Source organism: Eupeodes corollae, chromosome 2 (genome assembly GCF_945859685.1).
Source record: "Eupeodes corollae chromosome 2, idEupCoro1.1, whole genome shotgun sequence".
In the NCBI taxonomy this organism is placed as follows: Eukaryota; Metazoa; Arthropoda; class Insecta; order Diptera; family Syrphidae; genus Eupeodes; species Eupeodes corollae.
This window is the reverse complement of record NC_079148.1, coordinates 76,402,276-76,423,648: the sequence shown is the minus strand read 5'-3', so window position 1 is coordinate 76,423,648 and position 21,373 is coordinate 76,402,276. Positions and strand designations below refer to the sequence as shown.

Sequence of the window (21,373 nt, the reverse complement as noted above, 5' to 3'; positions counted from 1 at the left end):
GGTTTTGAGAAAAACCTGTGGACGCTTGTGTCCTCTTGAATGCACATATCTACCATTTGAACATCAAATGATAAATTATCAGCTTAAGAAATATCTCGAAGACCGAAAGCTTCTTAATCACCGGCAGTACGGCTTTCGCAGCAATAGGTCCACTGGTGATCTCATTGTTCATGTCACCGAACAGTGGAGCAAATCTTTACATCGTTTTGGAGAAAGTAAGATTATTGCACTTGATATTTCAAAGGCATTTGATAGGGTTTGGCATCAGGCCCTCTTATCGAAAATGCGTGCTTTCGGTTTTTATGAACCCCTGCTTCATTGGATTAGTAATTACCTTTCGGATCGTTCAATACAAGTAGTATTGCATGGTTCAAGTCTGAAAACCACAAAATAAATGCTGGTGTGCCCCAGGGCTCTGTTCTATCTCCAACACTCTTTCTCATTTTTTTAATGATCTCCTGTCTGCTGCTAGGTGCTTAGAATTTTTTAGAAAATAGAAACAGTTTTTCACCCCTTCTGATCTGGCTGAAATTTACAAAGCCTTCATTCATCGAAAACTTGAATATAACTCGCACATTTTGGCAATAGAACTTAAACTGAAAAATTAACCTCACTCAAAAACTACTGCCACAATGTTTCTTGCTTTTCGTTGTTTTACCGATATTTTTATAAGTTGCATTCCAACCCTCAACCAATTTAGATGCAATACGGGCACTTCCAGGAATGCTTATCAGTTTAGCCTTTAGCTCTGTTTCGAACATAGTTCAATTTTGTATAGAGATTCTTTCTAAAAACCGTACATTGAGAATGTGCGAAATGCTTTGATTGTGTTTAAACGTTAACATGTTTAGTGAATCAATAACCCCTTGAGTGCCGGTAAGCTATAACAAAAAATAACTTCAAGTTCCCTAAATTCTAAGTTCTATGTATAATAAATAAATATAGTTATCACTGAAACGTCAAGGCTAAATGATCTTAAATAAAATATAGTCAACACACAAAATGTTAGGTATAACACAAACTTTATTCCCATATATATGTTTACAATGTATTTTTTTTTAACAATGACCATTTAACATTTAAAACACTTGAGAATATACATAAGTGTATCTGGACTTCTTAAACCATTATCAGTAAATATATGAGACGCAACAGGACTCCTCATGTATAAAATTTTATATATTTAGTTTCTTCATTTTTTAAAATTTATATTTTTTAAATAACATACAAAACGTTCACAATTTTAATATTTTTTTTTTGTTTTCATTTATATTACATTACACATTAAAGACTTTTATTGTTACACATATTAAAGGGGAGGAATATTTTTAAAATTTGATTCACAAACCCATCTAAAAAACGACGCGGCGCAACGCACGTAGCAAGCATGGGTGTTCTTAGAACAAAATAAAATTTAAATTTCCTGTAATATTTAGTTTTTTTTAGAGGCCCTATGTAATCAACTCCTTGTGATAGTTAAATCGTTGCGATTGTTTCAGCATATCACTGTAGTGCGCTTTGAATAGGAAAACAATCCCCAAAAACACAATCGGTGTTCCAAGCAAGGAACAAATGAGTTCTCCAGACACGGATGGTGCCCAGACGATTGCTGCATCTGGAATTAGAAAAGTGTTTGGATTATTTTTTAACTTTACTTTTGTTTTTAGTAGTATTTAAAAATATTTTTACTAAGGCCATTTCGGGTATCCAATTTATAGAAGGACCAAAAGAGTCCAGTGAAGGGCAGAGTGCCTGTTGCCATAGCCACAGTCAAGACGGCAGATTGTGAGATACTTAAAATGTTGAATAGGCACACTACAAAGCCCACATAGGTACAGATTAATATGAGGGCATAAAATCCACTATTATGGCTACAGTCTACTTTAATGTTTTTGTGTCCAACAGTTTTTAGATTGCCAGACTTTGAAGGCAGATGATTCGAGGTCGTGTTTTTGTACTTTAGAAAGGCATTCTGAAATTATAGAAATTAAAGTTTAAAATGTATCTACATAAATAAAAACATGGTAAGTCTAATTGATAAAAATGTATTTATTTTACTTATACGTAATGAATCCCCCCTCCCCTTATATGGAAGAAATATATTACCTGAAGATTTTGAATTTGAATAAAAAGGAAAAATGCAATTTGGAATTGTATTGTACTTATGTATCCAAAAAAACACAGAACTGCGTAACATTAAACTCATAAAAATGAAATATATTAAAAAGTCAAAATCTTGGTAGACAGAAGTAATGGCGTAAAAATTAACAAATTTATAGTCCTGGAACTTTAAGATTTTATATGTTGGCGAATAATAAAAACAAAAATTGTCTTACTTTTCTAAAATTAAATCCACTTATTTGAAAGTTAATTATTGAAAAAGGAACCTTACAGACTCAATTGACAAATATTTGTCAGAAAAAGTGAGAACTTTCTGAGGTACGCTGATTCCAGTTGCATGTTACATTTGTTTATGTTTATTTTATTTATTTAAATCAGCTACATACGAGATGTGTTCAAAAAGTACCCGCCCGGAATTTTCGTTTTTTTCAACAAAATATTTATTTATTCGTTAACATCAATGTGGTCTCCTTAAAAGAAGTCCCCCCAGATCTAATACCCTTATGCCAGCGTTTTTTCTAATCTTCGAAGCACTCTTGATATTCACTTTTTGATATTCCTTGAGCATTCTCAGCGATTTGGCCTTTATTTCTTCAATCGAGGAAAAACTCCGTTCTTACATGGGTCAAGAGAACGGAGACATATCTAGTGAATATGGGCATGACTTCGGTATTGTTTTTGGCCAAAAAATTACGAACAAGCAACGACCAGTGAGCAGGTGCGTTATCGTGGTGCAAAAGCCATTATTTGTTTTTGCATAAATTTGAGCGTTTTTTCGGATGGCTTCATGCGAACGTGGCATAACTTCAAGGTAATACTCTTTAATAACCGTACGACCTTATTGTAAGAACTCTTTGATGCACTATTCCATTATAATCCAAGAAAACAGTAAGCAAAACCTTAACATTTAATTGTACTTGACGTGCTTTTTTCGTTGGTGACGTTGGAAGCTTCCAGGTGGACGAGTGTGCCTTGGTTTGATATCGAAACTGTACACCCATGTTTCATCACCAGTTATGACACTTTCATGCAAACTTCGATCGTAGTTGACGTCATTTTACAGCTCCTGATCGATGTTCATGCGATTGGTTTTTTGGTCAAACATTGTTTAAACAAGCAAAAATCACCGAGCTCATAAAAATAAAAACAAGTTGAACCTTAGCAACTACCACAGACAAAGTAAACAAAAACTTAAAAATTCCGGGTACTTTTTGAACACACCTCGTAGTTCGTTTACAATTTATATACACGAGTAAAAAGCTGATTTGAATTAACCTGATAAATCACTCTATAGTCGAACAAGTTGATATATTTAAAATTTAAGTAAACTTGTTCATAACTTATTCGAAATTTTGGAATACATATCGGTTAAATTCCTCATGCTTCTTTGGGAAATATTAAAGTTGATACGAGACATTGGGTGTAAAGAGTTAATATTTCCATGTATTATTTTAACAATAAACACAAAACATAAATACAAATGCCTGCTTTTAAGAATCGACATACAAGGAGGATCGTAGGAATTACCCTATCCTATAATTATAAGAATTACCCTATCCTATAAACCCCTCAGCGAAAATCTCAGGAAGTTTTTTGCACCAATTCTAGTCTGGATTTATGATGGTTAGTGAGTAGGACTGTCTCGCCAGAGGTCTTGGGTTCAATCCCTGCCTTTTGCGAGGAATTGACAAAATATCCAAGAATAATTCTTGTGATGTTGTAAGTCACCTGGCTGTAATTCTCAAAGGACTCTTGCGCCTATTGTTTCTATTCTCTCCTAATCCAACCAAGAATTTAATTGCCCTATAAGGTAATGGGTTTTGAAAATTATTTTTTTTTTAAATTAAGAGAATTTACAGAAAGCTTTGTCGCAAAGCTTAAATAGTTTTATACTTATAAATGTTGCGAACACACCAAACAGAAAAACGAGTTAAGATCACAATGCAATTTTTTGCAACCACGAGAACTTGAAAAAGTTTTGAAAGTTTTAGCATCTTCGCTCGGCTTAGAGTGGCTTCAACATAGACTGTAAATCTAGATTGAATTTTAAAATTGTCAAACACGATTTTCTTAAACTCACCATAAAAATACTAGAAAAAATGATTTTGAATGCGTTCCGAATCTTTAGATCGAAGACATAGGGTCATATTCATAGTTCCTTGATAAGTTCCGATTTTGTATTTGCTAAATTAAACTTCAGTTTATAACAATTTAAACCCATTTTAAAACGATAATCTGGAGCCTAAAAATAAACACGACGCAACCCATGTTTAAGCTGTTTTTAAAACTATTAGAAAACGACGTCAAAAATAAACAAACTGATTGAGTAAATTAAGTTACGGGACAGTTTATTTGAAAATTTAAAAACAAAAAAATAAAATGTCAAAAGACTTAAGCATATGTATGTACATATATCAATATTTTAATATTTTGCTGGATGTGGGATTGCTATCAACTAACAAAAAACGAAATCTCTACTTAACACGATTGGACCCCTTTGAAATAGATGGAGACGATTTGTATAAAAGGTATCGATTCGAGAAAAAAAACTGTCAAGTTTATGATTGATCTTCTAAATATTATAGATCGAAATTCAATGAAATGTTTGCCACCAGCCCGACTTCATACCATTTCTCAACTAACAGCAAAGGGTTATAAAGATTTTGGATCTCCAAATAACGCAATTTATTTTGTTACATTCTACAAGCCATTTTGTGTTGGTTTGAGTGAAATTTTTCAATATGCCCTAAAGCCTTACTAAACAGAGCTGCCAAATTCTTTATATGAATAGCAGCTGCACCTAACCTATATGCCAAATTTAGACTCCAGTTCAAATAGACTCGGGTTTAAAATATGACTATGAATATGCCCCATAATGTTTTGTGTCTTACATTTAGGTATGCATAAATCCAGAAACGCATTCAAATGTTTAAAAATATTGAATTAAGGAGACATCACGTAACTTTCATTATTAATTTGTTTTTGAAAAATAGGGAAACAACGCGACAAAGGCAAACAAGGTTGCTGTTTTTGTTTCAAAATATTCATGTGTCACAATTCAAGAAGTGAAAAAAGTTAAGTTAAAAGATTTTTTTTTAATTTACAATTAAAATTAACATAAATGAACCGAACAATTTGTCGGTGTTTCGATATTTAAATGTGTCATGAGATGCCGTGAGATCGTTTCAAAAATGAGTACAACAAGGTCATTTTCTGTTTTCAATTTTGTAGTTTTAACCATAAGAAACATGTCGGAAGAGAGCATCTCTATGTTAATAATAATACTTAGCTTCATACAAAAAGTTAAAAACCCTTCATCTTCTTCCTCAGTGTTGAAAAATAAAAATACTAAACGTTTTAATTGTTAGTATGAATGAAAACACGAAAAATATGTTTCTTTCTGTACCAAAAAATACAGACATTTTTTGTTCTGATTTAGCGTGTTTGTGTTTTGTGCACAATTTCTAGCACACCGAAGCAAACTTATTAAAATTTGTCGGTTAACATAGTTTCAGAATTTGAGTATTAAATTGATTTTGTGCCATTACTGTTTTTTTTATTTATTTTATTCATGAACGATAATGGATATTTGGTTACTGTACATATTCTGATATTTGGGGGGTTAATCCCCAAAACCCCTCCCAGCGCTCGCTCTTGTGATTCAATAATTCTATAGTTATAGAGTTTAGGAGTAAGTGATAATTTAGCAATATGTATGTTATTTTTGATTTTGTTTATTTTGTATGTAAGGGATTATAAAGGAACTTTTCCAAATCGATGGAAGCAGACAAGAAGATATTAAGAAGTTAAGAAAAATGTACAGATGAAACGACAGATGACTCACATAGTTTTCTTTTTCAAAATAGTAGATAGAAAACCATCAGGACCTGGTATACAAGTATTGTCAAGATTTTTACAATATTTACAGCATTAATATTTTAGTTCATATCAGTCAAGTAAGTAAAAGATTCCGATTGATCAAAGTCGTGATCTATTTTGTCAGATTTATCACCGGTTGAAGTATCACAGTTTATGGTATCCTAGCTAAAAGTATCAAGTTTGAAAAAAGTTGAGTTGTAACCCGTGGATCGTGACTTAAAACGTCTTTGAGCTTGATAACAAACGGGTAAGTGTTGAATAAAACATTGTCGAACAAAATAACTCTATACAAATATTTGCTTTTACTTACATTTTTCGCTCAATAAAATTCTTTCTACTTGGTTGAAAACTTTTTCTTTTATTTTCAACACATTATCAGCACTAATTTGTTTGTAAAACTCTGCTGAAAAGGCTTTACTTAACTACGATGGAAAAAGTATAAATTTGGAAAAGATTACTCGCTCTGGAAGTTTCAGGTTTTGGTATATCTACGTGCCCATGATTTAGATTGCGTTCTCGATGAATCCATAAAGCCAATTGAGGAGTTGGCCCTTCCTGCTTGGATTCAGAAAGACTAAAGGGCACAACTGATAATCACTTCGTCAACCAGCTGAGATGTGGACCAAACTTTCATCCATATATGAGCAGAAATAAGGAGTCGCACTCAGAACCTACACTGCTACAAAAGTTCTATGAATATCGAAAATATCGATATAAAACAAATGGCTAAACAGCTTGAGGAATTGGTTGCTCCAATGGCAGAATCGGCAATAATTATAATAATAATTCCATCACAATTCAAACAAGATTTCAAATCAACATGGGATTCTGTAGCCCAGTAGGAATAAACGCTCCCAAATTTGAGCCAGCGTCTAGTGAAAGAGGAGATGTTTCTATTGAGAAAACATCAGATGATTCTGGTTCATTTAAACAAGAAAAAAACATCTAAAGCAGATAAGAAGAAGAATTCAACCTGTGGATTTTGCAAGAAACGTGGGTATTGGTGGAAAGAATGTGGCACCCGACTTGCACAACAAACAAGGTACATCATCGGCGGTTATGGCTCACTTCACAGACAGAAAATGTGCATTCTGGTACACTGACTCTGGAGCATCGAGCCATATGTGCTTCAAAAGAGAAGTGCGCTCAGAAGTTTCCGAGTGGTTGATGAACGCGAATATCCAGTTTGCTTAGGAAATATGGAAACGGTGTATGCACATGGAATCAGAAATGTGGAAATCAAATCAGATGTTTGTGGTAATGTTGCATTAGATTGATTTTATTCAGTTCCAGCTCAGCTGACAGCCAAAGTGCTGCTATACGAGTTATGAGAATGGTCATGCGGAAGTTAAAAGAAATGCACAGACTCTTCTATTTGGACAACGTTGTGAATCTACTCAGCTATATAAGCTTCCTCTGAGCATTGTTCAACCAGGTTGTGTGAATGTTTCAGTCAGTCCTAGCATTGAAAGACGGCACAAGCGCCTTGGATATCTAAGCGTCGACACAATCAAGCAATCAGCTCTGAAAAAATAACTTTCCATAGGTGATTCACAAAAATTCTTTTGCAAGGGATGTGCTTTGGGAAAATCTCATCGACAGAGCTTTGTCAAAGATGAAAAATCAAGAAAGAAAGGACCAGGTAAATTGGTCCATGCTGATCTCTGCAGACCAATGCAGATTCCTTCTATAGGAGGTTTCAAGTATTTTCTACTAATCAAAGATGATTTTTCAAACTACAATCAAGTCTATTTCTTGCATCTAAGTTTGACGAGTTTCTGACTAAAGCACACGCCAGCTCAATCACTGTGAAAGCGGTAAGAACAGATAATGGTACTGAGTTTGTGTGCAGAGCGTTCAAAGGCATTTTGGCAAAGCATTGTGTTCATAATAAGACTTCTACATCATATGTACTTTAACAAATTCTTCAAATCTTTTTCAAAACGAACTAGTCGCTTACATTTTTAGCTCAATAAAATTCTTTCTACTTGGTTAAAAACTTTTTCTTTCATTTTCAACAGTAAGGGCAAGATTTTCTTCAATTATTTATAAACTTTCAAAAATACCTTTTATTGATTTTTAGATCACTTTGCACCCTCTGAATGTGTTTGAGATATTTTAACCTTGAAATTCTGTTAAAAATATATTTTGAATCACAACAATTGTTTTTCATTGGACACATTTTGTGTGCTCACTATAACTAGTTTCTTCAATTTTAAAGGCCTTTGAATTCACTATCGTACCAATATGGAACAAAAGATCTCGATTTATTAACAACTAACATTTAAACAATTATTCGAAAGAGACCAATCTATGTATGTACTTGTGATAAGACGTTCTGTATCTTCTTAACATAGCAAACTTATTTCAGCAATCTAATGGATTATATAACAATCCTCTACCGTCCGTAAATTCAAATACTTCAAGAACTCTAAAATTTCAAAACATATTTGCAAAATACGTATTATTCATTTTGCATCCCATTTTATTTATAACTTATTGATTTATCTTATTGTTTATAAAACTTATTAAATATTATAAAATACTATATAGAATTAAACGTACCAAGTGTGAAATCTTATGCTGATGTTTTTTTGAATCAATCGGAGATGATCTTGATGTTCTGTTTGGATGAATGCTAATACCTTTATGGACGAAAGAAATGTCAACGTTGTGTGGTTGTGACTTTGAGATGGAGTTCATTATTGTCGTTTGCTTCGAAATATTTGTATTCAAATCGAAAATGACAGTGTTGGGCGTAGAAATATTTAAATGACACTGAAACGTATGTTTCGTTTCCATCCAGTGTTCATTAAATGTTTTGATCTGCAATAAGAAAACCATTTTTTGTTTTAAATAATGGCCACAGTTTGATAACTTTTTTTCAATTTTAAAATAGTTAAAATCTTTAAAAAGTCAATTTATGAAACTTTATTCTTGAAATCAATTGCATCCTGATTTTTAGCCTCAAAAAAGGCATCGACTCCAATCATAAAATTTCATAAATAAATTCTCTGGAAATTAGACCCAAATATCTTCCCCAACTTAAAATATCCAATGATAAACTTACTTGAGTCCCTGTGATTGGAAAAACATCAACAAAGCCAAAAAATAAGGCAAATATTGTTCCAAAAATATGCACCCACATTGCTAAATGCATTGGATGCAAATTATTGTTTTTACTTTTCCCAACGTCTAAATCGTGTTCATTTGATGGAGTGGTGTCATTTAACATTTTTTGATCGTCATGGCTAGATACAAATTTGGATATAGTCTTGAGGAAAGTTGTTTGTTTCGACCGAGTTTCGCTCTAGAAATTCAAAATAATATAATATGTTTATGTTTATGTAAGTAACAAAAAAAAAAACAATCACTTACAGAGTCAACAAAACATCCTTCTAGTAAAGCTATATGAAGAGACCACAGTGATATTCCCATAGTATAAATAAGGGCCCAAAATGCACGGCCTTGCCAACCAGTATGCGACATCTTCTCCTTAAACGAAATCACATTTCCATGGCAGTGGAACTCATCGCACAGCCCATAGTCCACCGATATAAATAGGCCAATTACACTTGTTGTAGCCGAGAAAATTTTCTGCAGGCCCATCACTATAAAAGAACAAAAGAAGATAATAAAATGATATTATTAAATAAAATTTTTTAACAATTGTTAAACTTACACCGTGTGCAAAAAAAGAAATAAAAAAGCAATGAGAAGGCTAGTGACGTTCCTTTTAAGGGATCTTGTAAATGACAAGCGACTCTCTTGAACGATCCCACAGTAACTAAAGTTGAAGCGAGTCCAAAGCACAAGGATATTAATAATAATCTGTAATAAATAGAGTTTATGCTATGAGTCGCTTATAACAATAATTAAATATAATATTCAGAAGTCAAACTCAAAAATTAAACATTTCACATATTGCGATATTTTTTTTAAAATAAATTGATCCCTAAAAATTCAGATTTATTTGTTTTTAACTCCTATAGGAAATTCGGTTCGATTTGTAGAATTAACAATTTTAAGCTTTCTCGAAGTTTCAAGGTCCGTAGAATCTAAATCAAGATTTTTAGAGAGATTTCTGTCCGTACGTTTGGAATACCATTTTTCGTCATCAATATCTCGAGAAGTAGAAGAGATAAGAGCTTGTTCAGAAAAAAATTATTGAAATCGGTTGATGAGTTCTTGAGTAAGCTTAAAAACAAAATAAAGGTGCAACAGGAAGTACCCTTCTGGAGTGATACAAAGATATTTTTGTATTGAAAGGAGCAAAGTTGTATTGTATTGAAGTCAATGGTTTGGTCTGTAGGGGTCAGGAAAGACAGACTTACTTTTTCGCTTCTCTACGATCGTAATGTCATGTCATGTCAATAATTTTTAACTAATGCAAGTAAAAAAAAGTGAAAATGTTGGTTGACCCCAAAAATCTCATGAACTAATAACGCTAGCGGCTTTAATTAAGTGTTGATGATAGAATGTAATGTTATACAAAATAAGTTTAGTTACAAAAAAATAATTAACGGGTTTTGTTAATAAATATTGTCACCTCCAATATTTTACAAAAAAAATGATATAACCTCTAAAAAATAAAAACCTAATACTACTAAGAGTTGGTGAAAATCCATTTTCAACATTTTTATACTAAAAAACGTTTGAAAAAAGTCTGCTTAAATTGATACAAATTGGTCTTGGACTAAAAAAGCCGGGAACAAAAACAAATATTGAGATCTAACTTATCCATCACGCCTAAACTACTGAACCAATTTGCATCAAATTTGGTATGGAGATATTTTGATACCCGAGAAAGGATATAGGCTTCTTTTTACCTCGAGAAAATGACGCATTCCCGTGGGAAACTTCATGTGGGCCGATCGCTTTTACGCCTAAACTACTGAACAGATTTAAATGAAATTTGGTAAGGAGATAGTTCAAAACTTAAGAAAGGACATGAGTTACTTTTGACTTCGGGAAAACAATGCATTCACATGATGGAATCTGATCGCTTTCGTTCCCAAATAACTAACAATTTGAATAATATTTGGATGAAATTGCAGTTTAATATTTACCTTTGCTGGGTGCCAGGCCATAGAGACGTTCCAGGTTACTGTAAGGCAGATGAACTCGCCAGGAACAGTACAGTACAGCCCACCCTACCACGTTTGGCACTTACTAGCATACCAATCGCTACTTGTAAATTGTTGCTAATGCAAGACGCTATGAGGAGGGTAGGAACCAGGTGGAACAACATCACCACGTGTCAAGTCACAAAAAATATCTGTCCAACACTGGATTTAAAACGTTCAAGGTGCTTGCTCTCTCTAAGCAGATCGCATATAAGCTCGATAATAGGTTCATAACCGGACACTGTCTAATAGGAAAGCACGCCACGAGACTAGAAGTATTCTCAAATGACTTTTGCAGAAGCTGTATGGACGAGGAAGAGGAAGAAACGGTTCTTCATCTTCTCTGCACATGCCCTGCTCTAGCTCGAAAACTCAAGAATTAGCTAGGAGAATTCTTCTTTAACGATCTAAACGATCTAAATCATATCGGTATAATCAGCCTCTCACGTTTCGTAAGGGACTTAAGCTGGTTCCATTGAGCTTAGGAGGAAGCCTCAAGATTCAAGTGTGTCCGTTTCCATCTTGGACAACCACTGTAATCTAACCTAACCATACAATACCCTCTTAATTTCTATTTATTTTGGATCCTTTTAGTCCGTAAGTAAAACTAAAATGTAAATAGTTACGACAGTCGTTATAACACTTACTTAATTTAAATAGAAGCTTTTAAATAATCTCCGTTGCTTTTACATTACTAATTAATCTTGGTTTCGTTTACGTTAAGCTTCATAATACACTAATATGCCTGTAAAACGTAAATCTAATCGAGCGCGTACTTCTAGCAGAGCTCGAGCTGCGAAAATAGCCAAGAGTCCGAAAAACAGACCTTTAGATTCTGAGAGCCATAGGGCTCATAGAGCTTCTGAGACTGAAGGGCAGGGTCAATCACGACATCTTTTAGATGCTGAGCGCCATAGGGCTCAAACAGCTTCTCAGACTGAAGTTCAGTGTGAAACCCGTAGATCTTTAGATGCTGAGCGAAACTGAAGATGAAAGACAGACACGAAGGCTTTTAGACGCTGAGCGAGCACAATTCAAACATACGCACAAAAAAGTACAGCTCAGATTTTTTCCAAAAAACTATCTAATGAGGACGAAGTCGCGGGTAAACGCTAGTTTTATCATAGTTATATAAAATGCTAACTTTAAGTTATTTTTTAAGAAGAATTCATAGACAACTTTTTGACAAGTTACGAAAATCTACAAAGACAACAAGAAACTGATAAGATGAACCACATGCTGGCTGAGCACCTCAACTTAGGGATCGATATCCAAGCCTATGTTTTCAATTTTAGTAAAAATAAGGTGGATAACATGTCTCTTTAACGTCCACAGTGCACCAAAACTTGAAACGCCCTGCTGATACTTTGGTTTCTCGAAGTACCCACTAGACAGCCCACCCTGTAGACATTAGTGCATCGTCAAGAGTTATTTTTTGGCTTATAAATTGCATTAATTTGTTGGCTCTCTCAGTGCTTTATTGATGCAACCACATCATGAACAAGAATATATCAGTATTAAGTTAAATGAAAAATTACCGCTATCAACGTTTGGTTTTTAATAGCCATCAAAAAGCTTCAATTTAATATAAACGAATTTGCAGAATTCATTGTAATACCTTAAAAAAGGTAAGCCACTAATAGAAGCAACAATTCAAAGAACAAAATCGCTTACAATAATCAGGGAAAAAGTTTTAGAAAAACTGCTACTGAAAAGTCTCAAACAATAATAGAAGAAAGAAGATTTGGTAATGAACATTCCACAACAAAGAGTAAGATGACAGACTTTATCAAATGCCTTGGAAAAATTAAGATGCTCACTTCTTGATAATCTCTTTGCAGCTCATATCGAACCATGGCCTACTCTTGGGTTGGATACTTTTAACCCAGGAAATACAGTGATCAGCTAAAGCTCCTGATGAAATAACTAAGACCGTCCAAGTTGGCTTCTGAAAAACAATTCTATTTGGAGTTATTTCTCAAAATGGTCGAGAAATTAGAAGATATAAAACTATGGACCGATGTGCCTAAAGGCGTCAATTCTTTGATTTTTTTATTTATCTGGTTCAGAAGTAAGAAACACGTCGAGGATATTTTCTGCTAGGCCCATTAAGGCCCGATATTCCGATAGGCTCGTTGACAAGCTGAGTACGATTTCCTTGGGTATCGCCTAACTTGAATGGAGAAGTCACGAAGAATTGTTTTTCCCTTTGATAACACTGTAATAATTGTGTCAATAAAATTTATTGTGAAGGCTAAACTATAGGGCAAAGACAACAAATGCTGAAGGGATACGAGTTCCACCTTTAATGTCTGAGCGAATGTTCGGAGAGTGAGAAGAACTAAGCCTCATGATCTGATGATCTAATAGCTATGGGAAATAAATAATTCTATAAAATTTCCCTAAAGTGAATTATGAGTTAAGTCTTTAATAAAATGGTCCTGATAAATCGCTAGTCTTATTGCAATAAGAGTTCCTCACTTCTAGGTACTCATTCTTACCGAGTTTTTTTTAAGGTTTCATGAAAGTTTGGTTTTAAATAAATTGTTTAACAATTTTAAACACTTACAAAATTTAATTTAATTTTCAAAAAGAAGGATAAATTAAATTTTATTTCAAACAACGAGTCACGAGTCAATGTTATTCCTACCATCTTTTCCATTTAACATTTCTTGAGTTTTTTTTTCTAAGAAACCTAAATTCAAACACACAAAAAAGCCGTTTTTTCCAATGAATTAATGTCTTATGTTGAATTTATTTCGCAAAGCTTACATTTCCTTGAGGTAATGATTTTGATTAACTGCGCCTTGCTCGCAAATATGTATGACAGGCGTTTTTGTTTGCATTACTCTTTCAATTAAACCCACACAAAATTTAATATATCAAATTTTGTATTTCATCTCTTGAATATATGTATCTATGTTTATCAAGGCAAAAATATAAATACAAAAAGAAAGCAGGTATGGAAAAATAAGAAGCCAATGATGGAGTTTTGCCAACAAACAACCAACAATATTACATATTATGCTCAAAACCAAACAACCCAGCTATTCAAAGTCGGTTGTATGCTTGTGGTTATAACGGTAAGTATAAACGGCAGCAATGGATAAGGAATACATCCGCACCATTCCTCTCCATTTCAATCCCCCGATCATTTAATAGCAATGTTCTTTAGACAGAGCACAGAGATATAGAGGCTGGGTGTTCTGTATATGGAATAAATCCCCCAGAATTGCCTTTGCAGATTTACATCATTTATTTCTATTGAAATTCAAAACTCACGGATATAAACTAAGCCTTTTCAAATAAATTTTTGTCTCAAAAATAAACGAAAAAACTGAGAAAAAAGCGAAAAAAAGAACTTTTTTCAAGGCTAAATCTCTTTAGAATGGATAAATGGCCAAAGCCTTACAAATTCATTCATTAAAAATAATAAAAAAAACTCTTTATTTGGAAATTTCTTTTCACTGAAATTGTATGCATTTAAAATAAAAGTGCCCACTAATGCCTTCCCCCCGTTCTTGCCACCTTGTCCTTCTAATTGTTGTTATATTTTCTTAGGAAAACATTATTAAATAAAAACCCTTATAAACACAAAAACTGTTTTTTTCTTTTTAGGTTTTCTTATTTTTCGTTTTACATTTTTAAGTGGATTCGAATAGTTAATTGGGCAAATAAAAACTCGACATAAAATGGTATTCTCATCCTACCACTGGATGAGGCGATTTCGAACACGCAAATTAATTTTGTAAATCCTTCTTAAGAAATGATATATATTTTATTTGATTTTGAAAAAGTTTTTGGAAGCTACTTAAAGTATTTCACTTTTTAGTTCACTTTAATTTTTCCCAGTGGGTTTAAAAATCAGATTAAGGTAAAAAATGGAGTATTTGTGGTACTCATACGAGTAAGAATATAATAAGGGTTGAAATAAGGTTTAAATTAAAGTTATGGTAACCCTGAAAAAGTTGAAAGTATGAAGTAAATAGAAATGTAATATTAACACCAATAGTAAGAAATATTGGTGTAGCCAAATGATCCAATATTTCAGAATTTTTTCAACGGCTTCCTTCACAATAAGTTGAGTTAAGTTAATATTTCAATCATTCTGTTTTTACGATCACGTCATCGACGATTTGATTAGCTATCTTCCTGGTGGTATGGACTTTGCAGATGTGCGGATTAGGGCAGTGCTCTTTGATGATTTTACAGAGTTTGCAATTAATGGTTAACAAATTATATGATTACTACCGATTATGGAATCTCATAGTCAATATGGAGAATCTAGAGTTTTGATATTCAGAAAAGATGGTGCAAGAACGACTCTGAACGACAAAAACATGGAAATTCTTAAAAAAATATAAATACTAAGACACCTATTTTATCACTAAGAATTTGGGTATAACGAACCATTTCAACGAAAAATTGCATATGGTTAAAACCGCTATAAATGTTTCATGGAGAAGCTGTATCAGAAAACATACATTTTCGAAGATCATTCGGGATTGCCTGAAGTTTGACGCAGTAAAATACCTTAAACTATGTTTTATGCTAGATGGGGTTATATCGTCGTTGACCTTGGAACGTCGAGAAATTTCAATGTTTTTAATTCAATAAATCGAACCAATTACAATAACTTCCTATGGGAAGTTAAAATAAAGCTATCAGAAAAAGAAAAAGCGGAAGTTTACCTCCCTTTGCTCCATATCCTCCTTGCAGGTAAAATCAAAAATGACTTACTTTGGGGTTTGATGCTTTTTATAGGGACTAGTTAAAGATCCTAATGAAATTATTGAGACTGTCTAAGTTGGCTCTAAGTCCTACTGGCAAACTGTTGTCTTTGGAGCTCTTTCTATAAAAAGATTGGTTTGAGAAAAGAAATTAGAAATTTCTACTAGACCATCAATGTCCGATATTCCAGTAGGCTCCTTAACAAACTGAGTAAGATTGCTAAAACCTGTTAAATCCTCAGCTACAATTTGTTCGGGTGTTGTCTGGCCCGAATGTAATTGAAATCGACTGTAAAAACGATTTCTACATTTCATATACACTTAATGTATTTTACTTTACCTAATTTTTGCACTACCACAGTGATTGTTTGGTATCTTTATAGATGATGCGAATTATTATATTCCTGGTGGACTTTGCAGAGAAAAATCGCAGAGGGCGAAAACCGTTATAAATGTTTCACGTAGCATGTTTCCCCATAGCAATTCACAAAAAAGATGAACATTTTGGTTAACCCAAAATATTTCACGAACCAATAACGCTAGTGACTTGAATTCAATTTTATATTATATATTGTAACGTGATTCCAAACATGAATGTGTTTGGAAAAAAAAAAAATTGAATGGTTTTTTTTATAAATACAAAAACTGAAAAAATTGTAACGTCGAAAATTAAATAAAAAATAATTTATCCCCGAAATTATTTTATGCAACGAGGTTATTAATTTTTTTGACATCTGGTAAAATTTTTAGAAAAATCAAATTAACGGATTTTTTTTACAAAAAATAAAAGAAAAAACTTGTTAAAAATTAATTTTTGACTTTTAAAAAATTTTAGATATTGACTTCAATTAATTTTATCTTATAAGAAATCAAATCAACATTTTTTATGAAACAAAAAAACCTAAACAAAACTAAAAAATTGTTAAAAATTGATTTTCAAGCCAAATATCTTTTCAAAAATTTGAGAATATGGCTCTAATCTAATTTTATCTTATAGGAAATATTCTTTTAAACACTCGGTTAAATTTTTTACAAAAAAAAAATATTGAAACTTGGTAAAAATTTAACTAACTCAGACATCTTTTCAAAAATTATTAATTTTATCTCACAAAAAATATTGTTTTCGACATTCAGTACATTTTTTTATAAAAATCCAACACTCAGTTTTTTCATAAGAAAATAAAATCTACTCGATATCTCGTGAGCATTAGAAAATATTAATTTCTAATTTTCACTCATCCAGTTTGTATTTGTAAATAAAAACTTTTAAGAAATGCTACTAAAAATAGTAAAAACTGGTTTTCGACTAAAAATCTCATTATTAGATGGATTGCGTATCCATTATTCCATCTATATTCTTTTATTTTTGAGATATTTAACAGAAAAATAAAAAACTAAAGTTTTAGTACTTTTTAATACTTTTTGTTTTGTTTATTTTTCGCTCAATTGTTAATAGCTTTAGAAAATAATGAAAACAATTTAATTTTTGAGATGAAGAAAGTTTGTCGTCAATAATATGTTTTGTTATCAAAAATCAATTTTTTACCTGAACAGTTTCTGAAGCTATTGGTTTAGTAAAAAAAAAAATGTCAATCGAATTTTGCCTAACTATTAAATAAATGTCAATAACAATATATCGAAAATCAGTTATTACCAAATTTAGGTTGTATTTTTAAAAGGTTTTTATTTTTAATACAAAAAAACTGTCAAATTAATTTTATTTAAATTATTGCATAATATTGGTAACAACATTTTGTATAAAATTAAGTCATTTTGTACCTGAGATATTTGAGTTAAAATTATTTGTTTTACCAATTTTCAGGAGTAATTCTTTGGTTTTGGGTTTCTGTTTTTTTTTGTTTTTGAATTCGATTTTTCGAATTATTCTTCATCTTATAAAATTCTTTTAGAATTAATTAAAAATCTTGTTTAATATATATTTGAGGTGATAAATATTAATTTTTGTGAGATATTTAGAATAATCTTATAGTTTTACATTTTTTAAATGGCTTTAGTAAAAATCCATTAAATCAATTCTTTTGAAACTGATTTCTCCTTTTTTTGTGTCTTATTATGTGTATAACAAAATTTATTTAAAGTCGATATCTCTACTTCTTCTAGAGACCTTGAAACGTCGAGAAAGGTTAAAATTATCAATTCCACAAATCGAACCGATTTCTTTAACTTTAAACATCACGGCAAAAATCGGTACAATTGTGTCATGGGGTCCATTTGTACCCCAGAATGTTTTCGATAATTTGGTTTTATATCTATGCTATATTATTCAGTTTTAATTTTTCTTACTCACTTCTGATTGATTTTCAAACATTTAACCGATAAGTAAATTTGAAATCGTAATAGAAAATTAATGTTTCAGGCCATTCGAAAATATATTCTTAAATTTGGTTGACTTCAAAGCTAGCATGAAACGCCATAGGTTTAAAATTTCTCGCATTGATTTCCGGTCTGCCCTAATTAATAAGTTGTAAACAAAGTTCAACCCTTTTAACAGTGTGTTTCAAAATCTTGAGTATGTACATTTATAAAAAAAATTATACAAAAATTTAGTCAGAAACGATAAGGTCATCCCACTCACAGGGAAGCTGATGGAGTCGGAAATTAATGAATATTCAAAGCCTACCACGCAACACCAAATCGGGAAAACTACTTTAGATGTCATTCGCCCTTTGGGGAGAAATCAACCGGTCGAAAGGGTGAGATGTGACCTTTGTTCAAGAGCAAAAGACACGTAAACCAGAACCGCCTGTGACTGCTGCGGAAGATATTGTTACCATCGCTTTATAAATAACATATGTGTCAAATGTCACATATAACTACCTTTGTCTTCAACCTGTTAGGAGAACTATATAAGTATATACATTTATTCTTATTGAATAAAAAAATGATTGGAAAAAATACGTGATTTTCATAGATATTCTAAAGTGAAATACAAATGGATCCCATGCCAGGTTAGTAAAATATTTCCAGAAAAGAAATCACAAAAACATTCTGTAAAAGGTCAGTGATTATAAAAACGCACAAAATTAATAGAAAATTGAATTTCGTTCAATGACAAGTAACCCCATAAAATTAAAAAAAAAAAGTTATGAGCATTCAAACATACTCTGGGGAACATTTGGACACCATGAATTCAGGCCCAGATTAATAGGGGGCTAGGGGGGACTGCAGGCCCGGCCCCCCACGGAAACGAGGGCCTCATCCCATTAAGAAACTTGAACCCTAAAACTACGATATTCAAACTGTACAATCTAATAAACCCCAAAAATAAAAACCAAAATTAGTTGACCCCACAAAATCCAAACTCGAAAGCTATATACCCCAAAAACGTTAATCCCATATAGCTCAACTCGCTAGTAAATCCAAAAAGTCTAACCCGCATAGCCCAACTCGCAATTAATCCCATAAAGTGGGAAAGTTACGAGTTTGTCCATAACTCGATGGTCGAAAAGAGCAGATTCCGTGAATGCTCTAGTGAATAATTTTGCTTGTATTTTCAATGCGTTAAACTTCTTAGCTGATGATCAAAATCAAAAATTAGATACTCGGCATGATGCTTCATTTTTAAAATCGAAAATTATTAAACTTGAAAATTCGTATTTGCAAAAAGTGGAACTTGATTTAAACGTAGCTAGGAACATGATGCTGTTTTTGATTGAATATTTAAAATATACACAGGATGATTTTTTCTCAAATTGAAATAGAATCGAAAGCCTGGAGCAAAGAAGTTAATCAGGAATTTTTTGATTTCAATACAAAAAATTACAAAAATATTTAACGAGAAAAAGAAACGCTTTATGGATCTGATAAGTTTAGAATTGGCACTTTTTATGTAATAGTATATCACAAAAATGTACAAGAGGATTGAAGCTTACACTTACATCACTGATATCTTCCGATTTGTTTGCAATATTTTAAGTATGAGTGAGAATGATTTAAAAAAAAGAGGCTGGGATGCGACCCACACTGATAACTTCCCATCCCGTCTGTCGATTTGTCTTGCTTAAAAGTTTGTCTATATGCACTCGTATCAATTTTTACCAAATTTGCGTACTATTTTTTATAGATTTTATTTTTTATGAAAAAAACGGACTGTTGGATTTTTATATAAAAATTACTGAATATTGAAAACAATATTTTCTGTGAAATAAAATAAGTTTGAAGCCAATATTTTTGATTTTTGAAAAGCTATTTAAATTGAAAGTAAATTTTTACCAAGTATTAGAATTGTTTTTTTTTTTAGAGTTTTATTTTTTTGTAAAAAAAACTATCAATTCGATTTGTTTCAAAATTTTATCGAATATTGAAAACAATATTTTTTATAAGATAAAATTAGTTTGAAGAAAATATTTCAAGTTTTTGAAAAGATATTTGAGTCAAAAATCAATTTTCACCAACTTTTGGTAAATTTTTATTAGGTTTTTATTTTTTTGCACAAAAACTGTCAATTCGATTTTTTTCAAAATTTTATTGAATGTTGACAACAATATTTGTTGAAAGATAAAAGTTGTTAAAAGCCAATATCTACAATTTTTGGAAAAATATTTGAGTCGAAAATCAATTTTTACCAACTTTTATTAATTTTTTGTTTAGGTTTTTATTTTTTGTACAAAAACTGTCAATTCAATTTTTTTAAAAATTTTACCAAATGTTGAAAACAATATTTCTTATAAGATAAAATTACTTTGAAGCCAATATTTAAAATTTTTAAAGAGATATTTGAGTCGAAAATCAATTTTCACCAACTTTTATTAATTTTTTTGTAGGTTTTTATTTTTTGTAAAAATTTTTTTTCTCAAAATTTGTCCTAATGTTGAAAACAATATCTTTTATAAGAAAAAATTAGCAAGAAGCTATTATCTCAAAGTTTTTAAAAGATATTTGAGTTGAAAATCATTTTTTATTAAATTTTGTTAATTTTTTTTCGGTTTTTAATTTTTTGTACAAAAACTGTCAATTCGATTTTTTTTTAAACTTTAACTGAATGTTGACAACAAGATTTTTTGAAAGATAAAATTAATTCAAAGCCCATATCTCAAAGTTTTGAAAAGATATTTGAGTCGAAAATTAATTTTTAATAACTTTTTTTTTTTTTTTTTTTTAGGTTTTTATTTTTTATAAAAAAAAACTGTCAATTAGATTTTTCTCAAAATTTTATCAAATGTCAAAAACATTATTCTTCGTTGCACAAAACTGTTTTAGAGATGAAATCATATTTCAGTCATAAAATTTTGGAGGTCACAAATTTTTTTTTCAGTTTTCTTGATTTATAAAAAAAAACCATTATGTTGATTTTTTTCTAAAAATATACTTGTTTGGTATCACGTTACAATATATTATATAAAATTTAAATCAAGTCTCTAGCGTTTTTGGTTCGTAAGATATTTAGGGTTAATCAAAATTTTCACCTTTTTTTCAAACTGCTATGGTAAAAAAACCACCCACGCAATTTTCTTGAGAGCCCTTTCTTCATCTTTCTGCCTTATTATCTGTATAACA

General features: G+C 31.5%; 1 protein-coding gene across 1 annotated transcript in view; it reads right to left on the bottom strand.

The window, feature by feature from the left end:
• Positions 1–1,062: 1,062 nt before the first annotated feature.
• The window catches only part of LOC129946522 (uncharacterized), a 30,805-nt gene continuing 10,494 nt past the window's right edge, over positions 1,063–21,373 (bottom strand). Inside the window, exons 3-8 of the mRNA XM_056056734.1 lie at positions 9,683–9,831; positions 9,379–9,611; positions 9,071–9,310; positions 8,566–8,826; positions 1,690–1,972; positions 1,063–1,615 (exon numbers count right to left, since the gene is read on the bottom strand). Of these exons, the coding sequence (XP_055912709.1) occupies positions 1,452–1,615; positions 1,690–1,972; positions 8,566–8,826; positions 9,071–9,310; positions 9,379–9,611; positions 9,683–9,831 (1,330 nt within the window). The 3' untranslated portion in view covers positions 1,063–1,451. The remainder of the gene's footprint in view (positions 1,616–1,689; positions 1,973–8,565; positions 8,827–9,070; positions 9,311–9,378; positions 9,612–9,682; positions 9,832–21,373) is intronic.